Raw genomic sequence first — 20,371 nt, forward strand, 5'->3', positions numbered from 1 at the left:
GCTGTAATCCCTCCTACAGCATCCTGACTGTCTGCTCTCTTCCTGAACACTTACCCCAGCCCAGGTAGTCTCAGCAGGTGGGGAACGTCATTCACAGCTAGGAAGTCCTTCCTTCATTGTGTCTCCCCGGGACTCCGACATGCTGACTCAAATCAGCCCAACCCGTGGAGTCACCAAAATGTAGAAGGTGTGCATCCCTTGACCCAGGAACCCCACTTCTAGGAATCTGTCCTGCAGGGAGAGAAGCACAAGGGTATAAAGTTAAAGTGCATAGCATCATGGAGAATTGTATCAGTGCTCTCCCTGGCCCTGGGACTGTTCAAGTACAGTGGAGTGGCCGTTTGACAGGGGTGCAGTAGATGGGGTCTTGCATCCAATGGGAGCTTAGACTGGGTGATTTCAAAGGTTATTCTAAGTATAAGGCCTTGAGTTGCTCAGCTCCAGGATGAGAGAGGAGCGGACAGTTCTGAGCTCACTTTCTGTCATCTCTATCTTACCTGTCTCTCCTCCCCTTGGCTCAGACCACAGAGCTCCACAGAGAAAGGGATCAGGATGAGGTTGGGCTTCGCAAGCTTCGTGACGTGACTGGAGCCACGTCTTGTGCTTATGTGGGGGGAGAGGGAATCCATCATGCCCCCCGTGGGTCACCTGCAGCCCTGAAAGGCGCCGAAGGATCGGCGGCAGGGATGACCGTGGGCCTGGCGGGAGCCACCATCGAGGATCCAGGAGAAAGCGGATCCGGCCAGGCCACTGCAGGTGCTGCCAGCCTATCCCTGCAGGACACGAGCCTGGTCTCGGCGGATGTTGCCAGCACATCCTCGACGGGGGCAGATGGTCCAGAGAGCAGCATGAGCATGGTGTTGCCAGGTGCAGTCACAACCAGCAAGCCTGCTGCTGGAAGAGCTGAAGGGAAGGTCGCAGCCCCCGTGGTCTCCACCTTGCAGAGCGAAGGCTACACGTCTGAAGGGGATGGAAGCCAGAAGGTCTCCCACCCCAGGGATGAAGCCTGGAAGGAAAAAAAGGAAAGAAGGACACGTCTTCATCGAGGAAAAGTTCCCATCACCGCAGGACAGGTGAAGGTCACCACAGGACACGAGGGGACAAGACCCAGAAAGCATCCTCCCACTGGTCCTCATGCGGCCATGAAAACCCCAAAGTTGACCAAGGAGGGGAGGACAGCTCGCAGACGGAGGAAGAGCCAGCCCGCCACCAGTTCGGGGACTCTAAGTAAGGCATCCAGTGAGATCCTCTCCTTCTTTAGGCGCTTCAGTCACTCCTGATTCAGCACCAAGGCTCACACATGACCACTGGGAGGTAGACAAAGCCCCGGTTGGCTTGGGTCCTTCCCTAGAGAGGCAGTTCCTACTTTCTTTAATAAAGGAAACCGTACAACTCCAAAAGAAATGCTATCTTGTGTTTTCTATGTCCCCTCGCCTGGTAGGGACTTGACAGTGACTTCTGTGATGCGAATTGTGCTTTGGCCTGAGACCCCAGAATCAAAATTTTGTTGTACAAGATAGGTATTAAGTATCATTCAGCCATTCACTAGGGCTGGAAATAGATGCACTATACAGAAATGTTCATTGCGAGGTTGCGAATCTTTGGAAATAAGATTTACTATGTAAATATAGTTTGGGGAGAAGATAAGCTGGGGGAGGTGACTGCGTGATGTGTAAACTTGCGTTGCTGAATTAATTACTGAATTCATCAAGTATTTACGGGGTGTCTGTGCCGTGCTGTGCCTAGCACGAGGCTATGTTATGGAAAAACCATCCTTTTCTCAGCAAAGCCCTTTGGTTTGGTTATGGGCACTCTGTAGAAGGCAAGGAAATAAGCACAGAAAAAGGTTTTGGTCGCTTGCTCGCAGGTCACACGTGCATAGCCACTGCCCGAAAGAGAAGCCTGTTTTCCCAGCAAGGCTTCTCCAGGGCACGTAGGGTGGAGGGAGGACAAGTCTGCAGCCGGGGCTGAGCTTTAGGCCATAGCTGGGGTCAGAGGTTCACCTTATGAAAACAGAAACTCTCTCTGGCTTGTAAGGAAATGAAACCATTGGGAGTTATTTTACTTTGTGTAGGGTAAAACAGAACACGGGGGGGATCAGGGTTGTCATTGGCTCAACAAAGGGACACAATCTTTATGGTAGAAGCAGCACCAACGAGGAGTCAGGAAATCTGAGTTCCTATCCTGTCTGGGCCACTGACTCTCCTGGGTCACTCTGCCTCTCTGTAATGGTACCTCTGTGGGCAGCCACGGGGTCCCCAACTGTAAAACCAATGGATTGGACCGCTGCAGTGATTCTTACCCTTGGTTGTATGTTGGGAGTTCCCTGGGGAGCTTCAAAACAAACAAACAAACAAACAAACAAACATTGATAGCCTGACCCCAATCCCAGAGATTCTGATGACATTTAGGTGGGGTAAGCCCTCCAGCACCGGGAGTTTTAAAAATCTCACCCAATAATTCTACTGTGCAGCAGCCAAGTTGGAAAACCACTGGGCTAGGAGGTCTGGGGGGCCTCTTTCAGCCCCAGTATGCCATAACTTTACAGTGGAAGACAGTAGTTCTCCAACATTCACATGCATAAGGATCACCTGGGAAGCCTATTTAAAAAATAACATTTCTCACCACATGATAGCCCTTATACGTGGACTCTAAAGTACGACGCAAATGAACATATCTGCAAAACAGAAACAGACTCCCAGACATAGGGAAGAGACTTGGGGTTTTCAGTGGGGTTGGGGGCGGGGAAGGATTGGGAGTTTGGGATTAGCAGATACAAACTACAGGGTGGATAAACAGCAGGGTCCTACTGTAGAGCACAGAGAACTATAGTCAGTATCCTGTGATAAACCATAATGGAAAAGAATAGGAAAAAGACTATACATGAAATATACAAAGAATACACATGAAACTGAATCAGAAATTAACACAACAGAAACGAATACAACCTTGTAAATCAACTACACTGTCAATAAAAAAGAAGGGGGAAAAGAAAAAAAATAGAAGCCAAGGTTGGGTTCCCTTTGTGGGGAGGGAGCATGCAGAAGAGGGGCTGGCAGGGTTCTATTTCTTGCTCTGGGTGGCAGCTACAAGGGTGCTCACTTTCTTGTTACTCATTAAGCTATATATTTATGGTTTGTGCACTTTCATGAGTGTGTGTTGTATTTCACAATAAAAACAGTTTCTAAAACTGTAAAAAAAAAAACCCACAAATATAAAAAGTTAGCCTCCTTGAAAAGAGAAAATGGGTGAGAAAATTCTCCATATCCTGGAAATGACAGTACCAGTGGGACTCTGACAGGTAGCAGCACTCTTTCTAAGTTCCTGCCAGCACTGGGCTGTATACGCTGGGGGCACAGAGAACAGCAATCCCCATAGGATGCCTGCCCTTAGCAAGTACACGGTCCACTTCCAGGATTTTATCCCCAGGACATCATTCAGCAGAAGCGCCAAGATGATGGAGATCTGTAACAACAACAAGACTGGAAGCCACCCAGATATTTACAAGAGCAGGAGGGTTTTCTCAACCTTTTGAGTAGAAAGACTATCCAGCCTACCCACACCTATACCCTGGCAGGGTCAGCCTGTTCCCTATGGACATGGTGGTTGGTTTAGGGGGAGGCTGGTGAGCCTGCCCCAAGGGGGTGGGGACTTGGAGGCTCAACAAAGGGGTGTGCGATGTGATGGTGACGGGTCACAAAGGACTTGCGGTATAAATATGGTCGGGCCAAGAGACTCTGGCAGAGTCCTGCAGGGAGGTGACGAGTTGCTTTCGTTCCCTCTCTCTCTCCGAGACTCAATTTGTGGCTGGTGGCTCTGTCTTGAACGAAGAGAGCCATGAGCAGTGAGAGTTTACCTCATTACACGGCCAATAGCTACTGTTCAGTGGGGGTGTTGAGGACCTCCATGGGGGTCCTGCAACGACAACTGTACGAGGGAGGAGAGTATGACATTTTCAAGTACGCTCCCATGTTTGAGAGCGACTTTATCCAGGTCAGCAAGAAAGGAGAACTGATTGACCTAGACAACCGCGTCCGAAGGGTGACTGTGGGTGTCGCATCCACCAGCCCCCTCTTCCCACTACCTGACGTCATGCTGCTGGCCCGAACAACGAAAGTCTGTGAAGAGCATGTCAGATGCGCCGGGATCACCAAGGGGAGAGGTTGCAAGCCCGTGAAGACCCTAGAGCTCACCAGGCTGCTTCCCTTGAAGTTTGTCAAGATCTCCATCCACAACCGTGAGAAACAGCAGCTGTGCCTGAATCTTGCTACCGGCCGGACTTTCTATCTGCAGCTGTGCCCCTCTTCCGATGCACAAAAAGACCTCTTTTCCCATTGGGAAAAGCTTGTCTATATCCTGAGACCACCGGTAGACAGTTACAGCAGTACCCCGATGCTCCAAACTGGAGATGCAGCGACTACAGAGGATGCCAAAATCCTAGTGGGAAGCACCCACAGAGACTCAAGAACACGGGGCAGGGTGCTTTGGGAGAGCAGGGCAAAGCTGGTCCTTCATAGCCTTTGGTGCTCTCTGAGACTCACCTGGGAAATACCTTCTATTGTTGAAAAGGGTCAGGGACAAACGAGCTATCACTATGGGATTCACCACACTGGAGAGGTTCCGAGTGCTTCTCCACCTTGTCCCACAGGGCTGAATTTCAGAGAGACCTTAGGTATCATTATCAGCTGCACTGGTCTCCTCACCAGGGCTGTAATCCCTCCTACAGCATCCTGACTGTCTGGTCTCTTCTTGAACACTTACCCCAGCCCAGGTAGTCTCATCAGTTGTGGAACATCATTCACAGTTAGGAAGTCCTTCCTTCATTGTGTCTCCCCGTGACGCCGACATGCTGATTCAAATCAGCCCAACCCGTGGAGTCACCAAAATGCAGAAGGTGTGCATCCCTTGACCCGGGAACCCCACTTCTAGGAGTCTGTCCTGCAGAGAGAGAAGCACAAGGGTATAAAATTAAAGTGTGTATCATGGAGAACTGTATCAGTGCTTTCCCTGACCCTGGGACTGTTCAAGTAAAATGGAGTGGCCGTTTGAGAGCGGTGCAGTAGATGGGATCTAGCATCCAATGGGAGCTTAGACTGGGTGATCTCAAAGGTTATTCTAAGTATAAGCCCTTGAGTTGCTCAGCTCCAGGATGAGAGAGGAGCAGACAGTTCAGATCTCACTTTCTGTCATCTCTAACTTACCTGATTCTCCTCCCCTTGGCTCAGACCACAGAGCTCCACAGAGAAAGGGATCAGGATGAGGCTGGGCTTCACAAGCTTCGTGACGTGACTGGAGCCACAAAAAGTGCCGAAGGATCAGCAGGAGGAATGACCATGGGCCTGGCGGGAGCCACCATCAAGGATCCAGGAGAAAGCGGATCCGGCGAGGCCACTGCAGGTATCCCCGATGGATCAACTGCAGGCGTGAAAAGCGCCGAAGGATCAGCGGCAGGGTTGTCCATGGGCCTGGCGGGAGCCATTATCCAGGATCCAGGAGAAAGCAGATCCGGCGAGGCCATTGCAGGTACCCACCATGGATCTACTACCGCCGTGAAAAGCGACGAAGGAACAGTGGCAGGAATGGCCATGGGCCTGGCTGGAGCCACCATCAAGGAGCCACCATCAAGGATCCTGGAGAAAGCGGATCCGGCGAGGCCATTGCAGGTGCCACCATAGATCAAGTGCAGCCGTGAAAAGCTCCGAAGAATCAGCGGCAGGGATGACCACGGACCTGGCGGGAGCCACGGTCAAGGATCCAGGAAAAAGCGGATCCGGCGAGGCCACTGCAGGTGCCCCCCTTGGATCAACTGCAGCCGTGAAAAGCGCCGATGGATCAGCGGCAGGGATGACCACGGACCTGGCTGTAGCCACCATCAAGGATCCAAGAGAAAGCGGATTCAGCGAGGCCATTGCAGGTGCCCCCCATGTCTCAACTGCAGCCGTGAAAACCGCCGAAGGATCAGCGGCAGGGATGACCACCGGTCTGGCGGGAGCCACCATCAAGGATCCAGGAGAAAGCGGATCCGGTGAGGCCACTGCAGGTGCCCCCCCATGGATCAACTGCAGCCGTGAAATGCATCGAAGGATCAGCGGCAGGGATGTCCATGGGCCTGGCGGGAGCCATTATCAAGGATCCAGGAGAAAGCGGATCCGGCGAGGCCATTGCAGGTGCCCCCCATGGATCAAATGCAGCCGTGAAAAGCGCCGAAGGATCAGCGGCAGGAATGGCCATGGGCCTGGCTGGAGCCACCATCAAGGATCCAGGAGAAAGCGGATCTGGCGAGGCCATTGCAGGTGCCCCCCATGGATCAACTGCAGCCGTGAAAAGCGCCGAAGGATCAGCGGCAGGGTTGACCATGGGCCTGGCGGGAGCCACCATCAAGGATCCAGGAGAAAGCGGATCTGGCGAGGCCATTGCAGGTGCCCCCCATGGATCAACTGCAGCCGTGAAAAGCGCCGAAGGAGCAGCGGCAGGGTTGACCATGGGCCTGGCGGGAGCCACCATCAAGGATCCAGGAGAAAGCGGATCCGGCGAGGACACTGCAGGTGCTGCCAGCTTATCCTTGCAGGACACGAACCTGGTCTTGGCCGATGATGCCAGCACATCCTCGACGGGGGCAGATGGTCCAGAGAGCAGCATGAGCATGGTGTTGCCAGTTGCAGTCACAACCAGCAAGCCTGCTGCTGGAAGAGCTGAAGGGAAGGTCGCAGACCCCGTGGTCTCCACCTTGCAGACCGAAGGCTACATGTCTGAACGGGATGGAAGCCAGAAGGGCTTCCACCCCAGGGATGAAGCCTGGAGAGAAAAAAAGAAAAGAAGGACACGTCTTCATCGAGGAAAAGTTCCCATCACCGCAGGACACGTGAAGGTCACCACAGGACAGGAGGGGACAAGACCCAGAAATCATCCTCCCACTGGTCCTCATCTGGCCATGGAAACTCCAAAGTTGACAAAGGACGGGAGGACAGCTCGCAAACTGAGGAACAGCCAGTCCGCCACCAGTTCAGGGACTCTAAGTAAGACATCCAGTAAGATCCTCTCCTTCTTTAGGAGCTTCAGAGTCATTCCTGGTTCAGAAACAAGGCTCACACATGACCATTGAGAGGCAGACAAAGCCCCGGTTGGCTTCCATGTTTAGCACACATTTGCTAAAAGGGGAGAAAAAAACAAGGACATGATAAACACAAAATTCACAATACTGGATTTCTGTAGGGTCAAAACAAGGGAGGGATGGTCTGGGAGGAAAAGCTATTATGCAAAGCGGTATGTCCATGGGAATGTATTATCGTTTCCATTTTATTTTAACGTCTCTGACATCAGGATGATTCTTATACTGCTGTCAGCCAAGTGGCAGTCACTGCCTTAGAAATATCTCAACCAATTTGTTTCACTGTTGTTTTCCTTTCAATATATGCACAAGAGATGGATGACAAAGTCTGAAAGATATCTTTCAAGAACTATAACATAAAGAAACTAAGGGACATAAATACTCACTATCCAGGAACACAAGAAAGGTTTAGATATATTGCTAAGGAATAACAGAATAATCCAAAATGCTCTGTACTGATGAACTATGCAAATTATGTATGCATGTGGAAAGCGATTCTAAAAATAAAAAAAATCATAAATGAGATTATGAAATCTCATTTCATACTGAGATTATGCATTTTTAAATGTCCATCATAAAAAAGTCTTTCCAGTTTAAAAAAAAGTTGTAAATAAATTTCATGAGTCCATGAAAATCATTAAATTGTTAACAACACTTGATGACAGTTGGATTAGAGTAACTGTTGATAACAGTTAACAACCGTCGGATTTGAGAAGAATGCCTCTGAGAACCATGTGTGTTTTTTGTTTTGCGGTTTTTTTTTTTTTGCGGTATGCGGGCCTCTCGCTGCTGTGGCCTCTCCCATTGCGGAGCACAGGCTCCGGACGCACAGGCTCAGCGGCCATGGCTCACGGGCCCAGCGGCTCCACGGCATGTAGGATCTTCCCGGACAGGGACACGAACCCGTGCCCCCTGCATCGGCAGGCGGACTCCCAACCACTGCGCCACCAGGGAAGCCCCATGTGTCTTTGTATGAACCGGGGAGTCATCTGCTAGCCTTGCAATTCTCTGCTCATTCCCTTCTGTGACAACAGGGTCTACTAGGATGGAAGTTGGGTTTCCAGTAAAACTTAGGGACTTTCTCTGCAGAGCAAATTAAGTGGTAGAGGTGGAGGAGGTGAGAAATAAGATACGGATTCTGGGAGGAGTGGTAGCTTGGGAGGATGAGAGGAAGCCCTTCTCAGTTGCTCTGGTGGGTGGCTGGAAAATCCCATCTTGTGATTTCCGATACACAAAGACCAATAGATTGTGGGGATCAATGTGTCCTGGGAGTTACCTCTTGAAGCAGTGGGTCTTGGTAAGAGGAGAGAAAGAGCCATGTTCTCTAAGACCTGAGAGGGGTTTGGGGGAAGCCTTCCGGAAATGTGAGGAGTTACGGGGTAGAGGAGGGAGATAAAGGGGAACTCTTTCCAAAGCCTTTGACTCAGAGCCCCAGATTTTCACTATGCCAGAGGCTGAATCAGCCTACTTAAAACAGCTTCATCTTAGGATTCTGTACCCTTGGCTTTACCTTTTGTCTTTCTTAGCCTGTATTAGGCATTCTCACTCCCTCACCCCAAAGGACTTCTTTAACGTGAACCTAGTTAGTCCACTATGCAGGGCGTTAGCTGAGCAGACCCACAGTTGACACAATTTACACCTCCAGTGCAGTAGTAAAGTGGAGGTGGGGACTTGCCCACCGCAACGTGCCCTGCCTGGCACTTGCTCTGGATTTCCTTTTCTATCTTGACGGTTCATCAAGAGACACATGCACAGATACCTACGTATTTCAAAGCAACAGGCATCTTCTTCTGGAGGGAGACATCAATTTGGGTATCAAGTCAGTACACCCTATCAGATAAAGGCCAATATTTTGGACAGCAATATTCATCACCGTGGTAGCAATTCTGCAGCTGCAAGTGCAATTACGCAATGGATGGTTGATTACAAACTAACCAATGTCCCAAACTTCAAGTCTGGCAACACACATACATACTAGAAAGGGTTTTTTTCCCTACAGCAAAATAAGGTCATTCACAGGATTGTTGAAGATGTGCTACGGTGGGAGGCATATTGAAGGCAGTGTCGTGGCTGGCACAGCAAGCGTGATGTGATGCTGGGGAACACAGCAGGGGCCACGCCATGCAAGGCTTTGAGGTCCATTTAAAGGAGTTTGATTTCTGACCTTGGAGTGATGCAAAGCCATGATATGTTTTCAAGAGGGGAGTGGCCTGATCAAATGTGCACTTTGTGGAGGGTACTGTGGTTTCTGTGAAAAGAAGTATTTGGCTGGGGGGGTTGTTAATATGGGACTTTATGTTACTTCCTATTTGGGGCCACAGGATCTATATAATGAGGAGATTGGAGGGTATGCTTTGAAAGACACCGTTCCATTTGAAATATCCACGTGGGGTGCATTTCTTCAACGAAGGACTTGTGGCCCCAGCTGCTGGGGGTGCATCCCACAGAAAGCCTTCAGCTGGCAGTGAGTTTGGAAATTGCCTGGGTTCCTCACCCAAGGTGCACGGCAAGAAATGATTGATGTGGAGTGTGAAGGTCAGGCCGTCGTAGCCCAACACAGACCCTCTCGGAAGGGTCACTCCAGTTCAAGAGCTCAGCTTCGGGCTTCCCTGGTGGCGCAGTGGTTGGGAGTCTGCCTGCCGACACAGGGGACACGGGTTCGTGCCCCGGTCCGGGAGGGCCCCACATGCCGCGGAGCGGCTGGGCCCGTGAGCCATGGCTCCGGAGCCTGTGCTCCGCAACGAGAGAGGCCACAACAGTGAGAGGCCCGCGTACCGCAAAAAAAAAAAAAAAAAAAAACAAAAAAACAAGCAGGGGTCAAGGAGGGAAGGATTGGGAGTTTGGGATTAGCAGATACAAACTACAGGATGGATAAACAGCAGGGTCCTACTGTAGAGCACAGAGAACTATATTCAGTATCCTGTGATAAACCATAATGGAAAAGAATAGGAAAAAGAATGTATGTATACAAAAAACTGAATCAGAAATTAACCGAAGAAATTAACACAACACAAATTAACACAACATTGTAAATCAACTATACATCAATAAAAAAGAAGAAGGAAAAGAAAATAAATGCAATCCAAGTTTGGGTTACCTTTGTGGGGAGGGAGCATGCAGAAGAGGGGCTGGCAGGGTTCTATTTCTTGCTCTGGGTGGCAGCTACAAGGGTGTTCACTTTCTTGTTACTCATTAAGCTATATTTATGCTTTCTGCACTTTCATGAATGTGTGTTATATTTCACAATAAAAAGTTTCTAAAACTGTAAAAAATATAAATATAAATATAAATATAAACAAAAGTTAGCCTCCTTGAAAAGAGAAAATGGGTGAGAAAATTCTCCATATCCTGGAAATGACAGTACCAGTGGGACTCTGACACGTAGCACTCTTTCTAAGTTCCTGCCAGCACTGTGCTATATACGCTGGGGACACAGAGAACAGCAATTCCCATAGGATGCCTGCCCTTAGCAAGTACACAGTCCACTTCCAGGATTTTATCCCCAGGACATCATTCAGCAGAAGCACGAAGATGACCCCTGCAGGGAGATTTGTAACAACAACAAGACTGGAAACCACCCAGATATTTACAAAAGCAGGAGGGTTTTCTCAACCTTTTGAGTAGAAAGACTATCCAGCCTACCCACACCTATACCCTGGCAGGGTCAGCCTGTTCCCTATGGACATGGTGGTTGGTTTAGGGGGAGGCTGGTGAGCCTGCCCCAAGGGGGTGGGGACTTGGAGGCTCAACAAAGGGGTGTGCGATGTGATGGTGACGGGTCACAAAGGACTTGCGGTATAAATATGGTCGGGCCAAGAGACTCTGGCAGAGTCCTGCAGGGAGGTGACGAGTTGCTTTCGTTCCCTCTCTCTCTCCGAGACTCAATTTGTGGCTGGTGGCTCTGTCTTGAACGAAGAGAGCCATGAGCAGTGAGAGTTTACCTCATTACACGGCCAATAGCTACTGTTCAGTGGGGGTGTTGAGGACCTCCATGGGGGTCCTGCAACGACAACTGTACGAGGGAGGAGAGTATGACATTTTCAAGTACGCTCCCATGTTTGAGAGCGACTTTATCCAGGTCAGCAAGAAAGGAGAACTGATTGACCTAGACAACCGCGTCCGAAGGGTGACTGTGGGTGTCGCATCCACCAGCCCCCTCTTCCCACTACCTGACGTCATGCTGCTGGCCCGAACAACGAAAGTCTGTGAAGAGCATGTCAGACGCGCCGGGATCACCAAGGGGAGAGGTTGCAAGCCCGTGAAGACCCTAGAGCTCACCAGGCTGCTTCCCTTGAAGTTTGTCAAGATCTCCATCCACAACCGTGAGAAACAGCAGCTGTGCCTGAATCTTGCTACCGGCCGGACTTTCTATCTGCAGCTGTGCCCCTCTTCCGATGCACAAAAAGACCTCTTTTCCCATTGGGAAAAGCTTGTCTATATCCTGAGACCACCGGTAGACAGTTACAGCAGTACCCCGATGCTCCAAACTGGAGATGCAGCGACTACAGAGGATGCCAAAATCCTAGTGGGAAGCACCCACAGAGACTCAAGAACACGGGGCAGGGTGCTTTGGGAGAGCAGGGCAAAGCTGGTCCTTCATAGCCTTTGGTGCTCTCTGAGACTCACCTGGGAAATACCTTCTATTGTTGAAAAGGGTCAGGGACAAACGAGCTATCACTATGGGATTCACCACACTGGAGAGGTTCCGAGTGCTTCTCCACCTTGTCCCACAGGGCTGAATTTCAGAGAGACCTTAGGTATCATTATCAGCTGCACTGGTCTCCTCACCAGGGCTGTAATCCCTCCTACAGCATCCTGACTGTCTGGTCTCTTCTTGAACACTTACCCCAGCCCAGGTAGTCTCATCAGTTGTGGAACATCATTCACAGTTAGGAAGTCCTTCCTTCATTGTGTCTCCCCGTGACGCCGACATGCTGATTCAAATCAGCCCAACCCGTGGAGTCACCAAAATGCAGAAGGTGTGCATCCCTTGACCCGGGAACCCCACTTCTAGGAGTCTGTCCTGCAGAGAGAGAAGCACAAGGGTATAAAATTAAAGTGTGTATCATGGAGAACTGTATCAGTGCTTTCCCTGACCCTGGGACTGTTCAAGTAAAATGGAGTGGCCGTTTGAGAGCGGTGCAGTAGATGGGATCTAGCATCCAATGGGAGCTTAGACTGGGTGATCTCAAAGGTTATTCTAAGTATAAGCCCTTGAGTTGCTCAGCTCCAGGATGAGAGAGGAGCAGACAGTTCAGATCTCACTTTCTGTCATCTCTAACTTACCTGATTCTCCTCCCCTTGGCTCAGACCACAGAGCTCCACAGAGAAAGGGATCAGGATGAGGCTGGGCTTCACAAGCTTCGTGACGTGACTGGAGCCACAAAAAGTGCCGAAGGATCAGCAGGAGGAATGACCATGGGCCTGGCGGGAGCCACCATCAAGGATCCAGGAGAAAGCGGATCCGGCGAGGCCACTGCAGGTATCCCCGATGGATCAACTGCAGGCGTGAAAAGCGCCGAAGGATCAGCGGCAGGGTTGTCCATGGGCCTGGCGGGAGCCATTATCCAGGATCCAGGAGAAAGCAGATCCGGTGAGGCCATTGCAGGTACCCACCATGGATCTACTACCGCCGTGAAAAGCGACGAAGGAACAGTGGCAGGAATGGCCATGGGCCTGGCTGGAGCCACCATCAAGGAGCCACCATCAAGGATCCTGGAGAAAGCGGATCCGGCGAGGCCATTGCAGGTGCCACCATAGATCAAGTGCAGCCGTGAAAAGCTCCGAAGAATCAGCGGCAGGGATGACCACGGACCTGGCGGGAGCCACGGTCAAGGATCCAGGAAAAAGCGGATCCGGCGAGGCCACTGCAGGTGCCCCCCTTGGATCAACTGCAGCCGTGAAAAGCGCCGATGGATCAGCGGCAGGGATGACCACGGACCTGGCTGTAGCCACCATCAAGGATCCAAGAGAAAGCGGATTCAGCGAGGCCATTGCAGGTGCCCCCCATGTCTCAACTGCAGCCGTGAAAACCGCCGAAGGATCAGCGGCAGGGATGACCACCGGTCTGGCGGGAGCCACCATCAAGGATCCAGGAGAAAGCGGATCCGGTGAGGCCACTGCAGGTGCCCCCCCATGGATCAACTGCAGCCGTGAAATGCATCGAAGGATCAGCGGCAGGGATGTCCATGGGCCTGGCGGGAGCCATTATCAAGGATCCAGGAGAAAGCGGATCCGGCGAGGCCATTGCAGGTGCCCCCCATGGATCAAATGCAGCCGTGAAAAGCGCCGAAGGATCAGCGGCAGGAATGGCCATGGGCCTGGCTGGAGCCACCATCAAGGATCCAGGAGAAAGCGGATCTGGCGAGGCCATTGCAGGTGCCCCCCATGGATCAACTGCAGCCGTGAAAAGCGCCGAAGGATCAGCGGCAGGGTTGACCATGGGCCTGGCGGGAGCCACCATCAAGGATCCAGGAGAAAGCGGATCTGGCGAGGCCATTGCAGGTGCCCCCCATGGATCAACTGCAGCCGTGAAAAGCGCCGAAGGAGCAGCGGCAGGGTTGACCATGGGCCTGGCGGGAGCCACCATCAAGGATCCAGGAGAAAGCGGATCCGGCGAGGACACTGCAGGTGCTGCCAGCTTATCCTTGCAGGACACGAACCTGGTCTTGGCCGATGATGCCAGCACATCCTCGACGGGGGCAGATGGTCCAGAGAGCAGCATGAGCATGGTGTTGCCAGTTGCAGTCACAACCAGCAAGCCTGCTGCTGGAAGAGCTGAAGGGAAGGTCGCAGACCCCGTGGTCTCCACCTTGCAGACCGAAGGCTACATGTCTGAACGGGATGGAAGCCAGAAGGGCTTCCACCCCAGGGATGAAGCCTGGAGAGAAAAAAAGAAAAGAAGGACACGTCTTCATCGAGGAAAAGTTCCCATCACCGCAGGACACGTGAAGGTCACCACAGGACAGGAGGGGACAAGACCCAGAAATCATCCTCCCACTGGTCCTCATCTGGCCATGGAAACTCCAAAGTTGACAAAGGACGGGAGGACAGCTCGCAAACTGAGGAACAGCCAGTCCGCCACCAGTTCAGGGACTCTAAGTAAGACATCCAGTAAGATCCTCTCCTTCTTTAGGAGCTTCAGAGTCATTCCTGGTTCAGAAACAAGGCTCACACATGACCATTGAGAGGCAGACAAAGCCCCGGTTGGCTTCCATGTTTAGCACACATTTGCTAAAAGGGGAGAAAAAAACAAGGACATGATAAACACAAAATTCACAATACTGGATTTCTGTAGGGTCAAAACAAGGGAGGGATGGTCTGGGAGGAAAAGCTATTATGCAAAGCGGTATGTCCATGGGAATGTATTATCGTTTCCATTTTATTTTAACGTCTCTGACATCAGGATGATTCTTATACTGCTGTCAGCCAAGTGGCAGTCACTGCCTTAGAAATATCTCAACCAATTTGTTTCACTGTTGTTTTCCTTTCAATATATGCACAAGAGATGGATGACAAAGTCTGAAAGATATCTTTCAAGAACTATAACATAAAGAAACTAAGGGACATAAATACTCACTATCCAGGAACACAAGAAAGGTTTAGATATATTGCTAAGGAATAACAGAATAATCCAAAATGCTCTGTACTGATGAACTATGCAAATTATGTATGCATGTGGAAAGCGATTCTAAAAATAAAAAAAATCATAAATGAGATTATGAAATCTCATTTCATACTGAGATTATGCATTTTTAAATGTCCATCATAAAAAAGTCTTTCCAGTTTAAAAAAAAGTTGTAAATAAATTTCATGAGTCCATGAAAATCATTAAATTGTTAACAACACTTGATGACAGTTGGATTAGAGTAACTGTTGATAACAGTTAACAACCGTCGGATTTGAGAAGAATGCCTCTGAGAACCATGTGTGTTTTTTGTTTTGCGGTTTTTTTTTTTTTTGCGGTATGCGGGCCTCTCGCTGCTGTGGCCTCTCCCATTGCGGAGCACAGGCTCCGGACGCACAGGCTCAGCGGCCATGGCTCACGGGCCCAGCGGCTCCACGGCATGTAGGATCTTCCCGGACAGGGACACGAACCCGTGCCCCCTGCATCGGCAGGCGGACTCCCAACCACTGCGCCACCAGGGAAGCCCCATGTGTCTTTGTATGAACCGGGGAGTCATCTGCTAGCCTTGCAATTCTCTGCTCATTCCCTTCTGTGACAACAGGGTCTACTAGGATGGAAGTTGGGTTTCCAGTAAAACTTAGGGACTTTCTCTGCAGAGCAAATTAAGTGGTAGAGGTGGAGGAGGTGAGAAATAAGATACGGATTCTGGGAGGAGTGGTAGCTTGGGAGGATGAGAGGAAGCCCTTCTCAGTTGCTCTGGTGGGTGGCTGGAAAATCCCATCTTGTGATTTCCAATACACAAAGACCAATAGATTGTGGGGATCAATGTGTCCTGGGAGTTACCTCTTGAAGCAGTGGGTCTTGGTAAGAGGAGAGAAAGAGCCATGTTCTCTAAGACCTGAGAGGGGTTTGGGGGAAGCCTTCCGGAAATGTGAGGAGTTACGGGGTAGAGGAGGGAGATAAAGGGGAACTTTTTCCAAAGCCTTTGACTCAGAGCCCCAGATTTTCACTATGCCAGAGGCTGAATCAGCCTACTTAAAACAGCTTCATCTTAGGATTCTGTACCCTTGGCTTTACCTTTTGTCTTTCTTAGCCTGTATTAGGCATTCTCACTCCCTCACCCCAAAGGACTTCTTTAACGTGAACCTAGTTAGTCCACTATGCAGGGCGTTAGCTGAGCAGACCCACAGTTGACACAATTTACACCTCCAGTGCAGTAGTAAAGTGGAGGTGGGGACTTGCCCACCGCAACGTGCCCTGCCTGGCACTTGCTCTGGATTTCCTTTTCTATCTTGACGGTTCATCAAGAGACACATGCACAGATACCTACGTATTTCAAAGCGACAGGCATCTTCCTCTGGAGGGAGACATCAATTTGGGTATCAAGTCAGTACACCCTATCAGATAAAGGCCAATATTTTGGACAGCAATATTCATCACCGTGGTAGCAATTCTGCAGCTGCAAGTGCAATTAGGCAATGGATGGTTGATTACAAACTAACCAATGTCCCAAACTTCAAGTCTGGCAACACACATACATACTAGAAAGGGTTTTCTTCCCTACAGCAAAATAAGGTCATTCACAGGATTGTTGAAGATGTGCTACGGTGGGAGGCATATTGAAGGCAGTGTCGTGGCTGGCACAGCAAGCGTGATGTGATGCTGGGGAACACAGCAGGGGCCACGCCATGCAAGGCTTTGAGGTCCATTTAAAGGAGTTTGATTTCTGACCTTGGAGTGATGCAAAGCCATGATATGTTTTCAAGAGGGGAGTGGCCTGATCAAATGTGCACTTTGTGGAGGGTACTGTGGTTTCTGTGAAAAGAAGTATTTGGCTGGGGGGGTTGTTAATATGGGACTTTATGTTACTTCCTATTTGGGGCCACAGGATCTATATAATGAGGAGATTGGAGGGTATGCTTTGAAAGACACCGTTCCATTTGAAATATCCACGTGGGGTGCATTTCTTCAACGAAGGACTTGTGGCCCCAGCTGCTGGGGGTGCATCCCACAGAAAGCCTTCAGCTGGCAGTGAGTTTGGAAATTGCCTGGGTTCCTCACCCGAGGTGCACGGCAAGAAATGATTGATGTGGAGTGTGAAGGTCAGGCCGTCGTAGCCCAACACAGACCCTCTCGGAAGGGTCACTCCAGTTCAAGAGCTCAGCTTCGGGCTTCCCTGGTGGCGCAGTGGTTGGGAGTCTGCCTGCCGACACAGGGGACACGGGTTCGTGCCCCGGTCCGGGAGGGCCCCACATGCCGCGGAGCGGCTGGGCCCGTGAGCCATGGCTCCGGAGCCTGTGCTCCGCAACGAGAGAGGCCACAACAGTGAGAGGCCCGCGTACCGCAAAAAAAAAAAAAAAACAAACAAAAAAACAAGCAGGGGTCAAGGAGGGAAGGATTGGGAGTTTGGGATTAGCAGATACAAACTACAGGATGGATAAACAGCAGGGTCCTACTGTAGAGCACAGAGAACTATATTCAGTATCCTGTGATAAACCATAATGGAAAAGAATAGGAAAAAGAATGTATGTATACAAAAAACTGAATCAGAAATTAACCGAAGAAATTAACACAACACAAATTAACACAACATTGTAAATCAACTATACATCAATAAAAAAGAAGAAGGAAAAGAAAATAAATGCAATCCAAGTTTGGGTTACCTTTGTGGGGAGGGAGCATGCAGAAGAGGGGCTGGCAGGGTTCTATTTCTTGCTCTGGGTGGCAGCTACAAGGGTGTTCACTTTCTTGTTACTCATTAAGCTATATTTATGCTTTCTGCACTTTCATGAATGTGTGTTATATTTCACAATAAAAAGTTTCTAAAACTGTAAAAAATATAAATATAAATATAAATATAAACAAAAGTTAGCCTCCTTGAAAAGAGAAAATGGGTGAGAAAATTCTCCATATCCTGGAAATGACAGTACCAGTGGGACTCTGACACGTAGCACTCTTTCTAAGTTCCTGCCAGCACTGTGCTATATACGCTGGGGACACAGAGAACAGCAATTCCCATAGGATGCCTGCCCTTAGCAAGTACACAGTCCACTTCCAGGATTTTATCCCCAGGACATCATTCAGCAGAAGCACGAAGATGACCCCTGCAGGGAGATTTGTAACAACAACAAGACTGGAAACCACCCAGATATTTACAAGAGCAGGAGGGTTTTCTCAACCTTTTGAGTAGAAAGACTATCCAGCCTACCCACACCTATACCCTGGCAGGGTCAGCCTGTTCCCTATGGACATGGTGGTTGGTTTAGGGGGAGGCTGGTGAGCCTGCCCCAAGGGGGTGGGGACTTGGAGGCTCAACAAAGGGGTGTGCGATGTGATGGTGACGGGTCACAAAGGACTTGCGGTATAAATATGGTCGGGCCAAGAGACTCTGGCAGAGTCCTGCAGGGAGGTGACGAGTTGCTTTCGTTCCCTCTCTCTCTCCGAGACTCAATTTGTGGCTGGTGGCTCTGTCTTGAACGAAGAGAGCCATGAGCAGTGAGAGTTTACCTCATTACACGGCCAATAGCTACTGTTCAGTGGGGGTGTTGAGGACCTCCATGGGGGTCCTGCAACGACAACTGTACGAGGGAGGAGAGTATGACATTTTCAAGTACGCTCCCATGTTTGAGAGCGACTTTATCCAGGTCAGCAAGAAAGGAGAACTGATTGACCTAGACAACCGCGTCCGAAGGGTGACTGTGGGTGTCGCATCCACCAGCCCCCTCTTCCCACTACCTGACGTCATGCTGCTGGCCCGAACAACGAAAGTCTGTGAAGAGCATGTCAGATGCGCCGGGATCACCAAGGGGAGAGGTTGCAAGCCCGTGAAGACCCTAGAGCTCACCAGGCTGCTTCCCTTGAAGTTTGTCAAGATCTCCATCCACAACCGTGAGAAACAGCAGCTGTGCCTGAATCTTGCTACCGGCCGGACTTTCTATCTGCAGCTGTGCCCCTCTTCCGATGCACAAAAAGACCTCTTTTCCCATTGGGAAAAGCTTGTCTATATCCTGAGACCACCGGTAGACAGTTACAGCAGTACCCCGATGCTCCAAACTGGAGATGCAGCGACTACAGAGGATGCCAAAATCCTAGTGGGAAGCACCCACAGAGACTCAAGAACACGGGGCAGGGTGCTTTGGGAGAGCAGGGCAAAGCTGGTCCTTCATAGCCTTTGGTGCTCTCTGAGACTCACCTGGGAAATACCTTCTATTGTTGAAAAGGGTCAGGGACAAACGAGCTATCACTATGGGATTCACCACACTGGAGAGGTTCCGAGTGCTTCTCCACCTTGTCCCACAGGGCTGAATTTCAGAGAGACCTTAGGTATCATTATCAGCTGCACTGGTCTCCTCACCAGGGCTGTAATCCCTCCTACAGCATCCTGACTGTCTGGTCTCTTCTTGAACACTTACCCCAGCCCAGGTAGTCTCATCAGTTGTGGAACATCATTCACAGTTAGGAAGTCCTTCCTTCATTGTGTCTCCCCGTGACGCCGACATGCTGATTCAAATCAGCCCAACCCGTGGAGTCACCAAAATGCAGAAGGTGTGCATCCCTTGACCCGGGAACCCCACTTCTAGGAGTCTGTCCTGCAGAGAGAGAAGCACAAGGGTATAAAATTAAAGTGTGTATCATGGAGAACTGTATCAGTGCTTTCCCTGACCCTGGGACTGTTCAAGTAAAATGGAGTGGCCGTTTGAGAGCGGTGCAGTAGATGGGATCTAGCATCCAATGGGAGCTTAGACTGGGTGATCTCAAAGGTTATTCTAAGTATAAGCCCTTGAGTTGCTCAGCTCCAGGATGAGAGAGGAGCAGACAGTTCAGATCTCACTTTCTGTCATCTCTAACTTACCTGATTCTCCTCCCCTTGGCTCAGACCACAGAGCTCCACAGAGAAAGGGATCAGGATGAGGCTGGGCTTCACAAGCTTCGTGACGTGACTGGAGCCACAAAAAGTGCCGAAGGATCAGCAGGAGGAATGACCATGGGCCTGGCGGGAGCCACCATCAAGGATCCAGGAGAAAGCGGATCCAGCGAGGCCACTGCAGGTATCCCCGATGGATCAACTGCAGGCGTGAAAAGCGCCGAAGGATCAGCGGCAGGGTTGCCCATGGGCCTGGCGGGAGCCATTATCCAGGATCCAGGAGAAAGCAGATCCGGCGAGGCCATTGCAGGTACCCACCATGGATCTACTACCGCCGTGAAAAGCGACGAAGGAACAGTGGCAGGAATGGCCATGGGCCTGGCTGGAGCCACGATCAAGGAGCCACCATCAAGGATCCTGGAGAAAGCGGATCCGGCGAGGCCATTGCAGGTGCCACCACACATCAAGTGCAGCCGTGAAAAGCTCCGAAGAATCAGCGGCAGGGATGACCACGGACCTGGCGGGAGCCACGGTCAAGGATCCAGGAAAAAGCGGATCCGGCGAGGCCACTGCAGGTGCCCCCCTTGGATCAACTGCAGCCGTGAAAAGTGCCGATGGATCAGCGGCAGGGATGACCACGGACCTGGCTGTAGCCACCATCAAGGATCCAAGAGAAAGCGGATTCAGCGAGGCCATTGCAGGTGCCCCCCATGGATCAACTGCAGCCGTGAAAAGCACAGAAGGATCACCGGCAGGGATGACCACGGGCCTG

The 20,371-nt window shown here is 50.6% G+C and overlaps 1 protein-coding gene across 1 annotated transcript; it reads left to right on the forward strand.

Moving 5' to 3' along the window:
- Positions 1-3,837: 3,837 nt before the first annotated feature.
- On the forward strand, positions 3,838-18,827 carry LOC308610472 (uncharacterized protein; the record flags this gene model as incomplete). The annotated part of the gene is made up of 4 exons (XM_081259598.1): positions 3,838-4,440; positions 11,025-11,633; positions 18,218-18,754; positions 18,801-18,827. 4 exons carry the CDS (start codon positions 3,838-3,840, stop codon positions 18,825-18,827), a joined length of 1,776 nt encoding a protein of 591 aa, XP_081115724.1.
- Between the last annotated feature and the right edge of the window lie 1,544 nt (positions 18,828-20,371).

This window comes from Mesoplodon bidens (genome assembly GCF_964165515.1).
Source record: "Mesoplodon bidens genome assembly, contig: HAP1_SCAFFOLD_873, whole genome shotgun sequence".
In the NCBI taxonomy this organism is placed as follows: Eukaryota; Metazoa; Chordata; class Mammalia; order Artiodactyla; family Ziphiidae; genus Mesoplodon; species Mesoplodon bidens.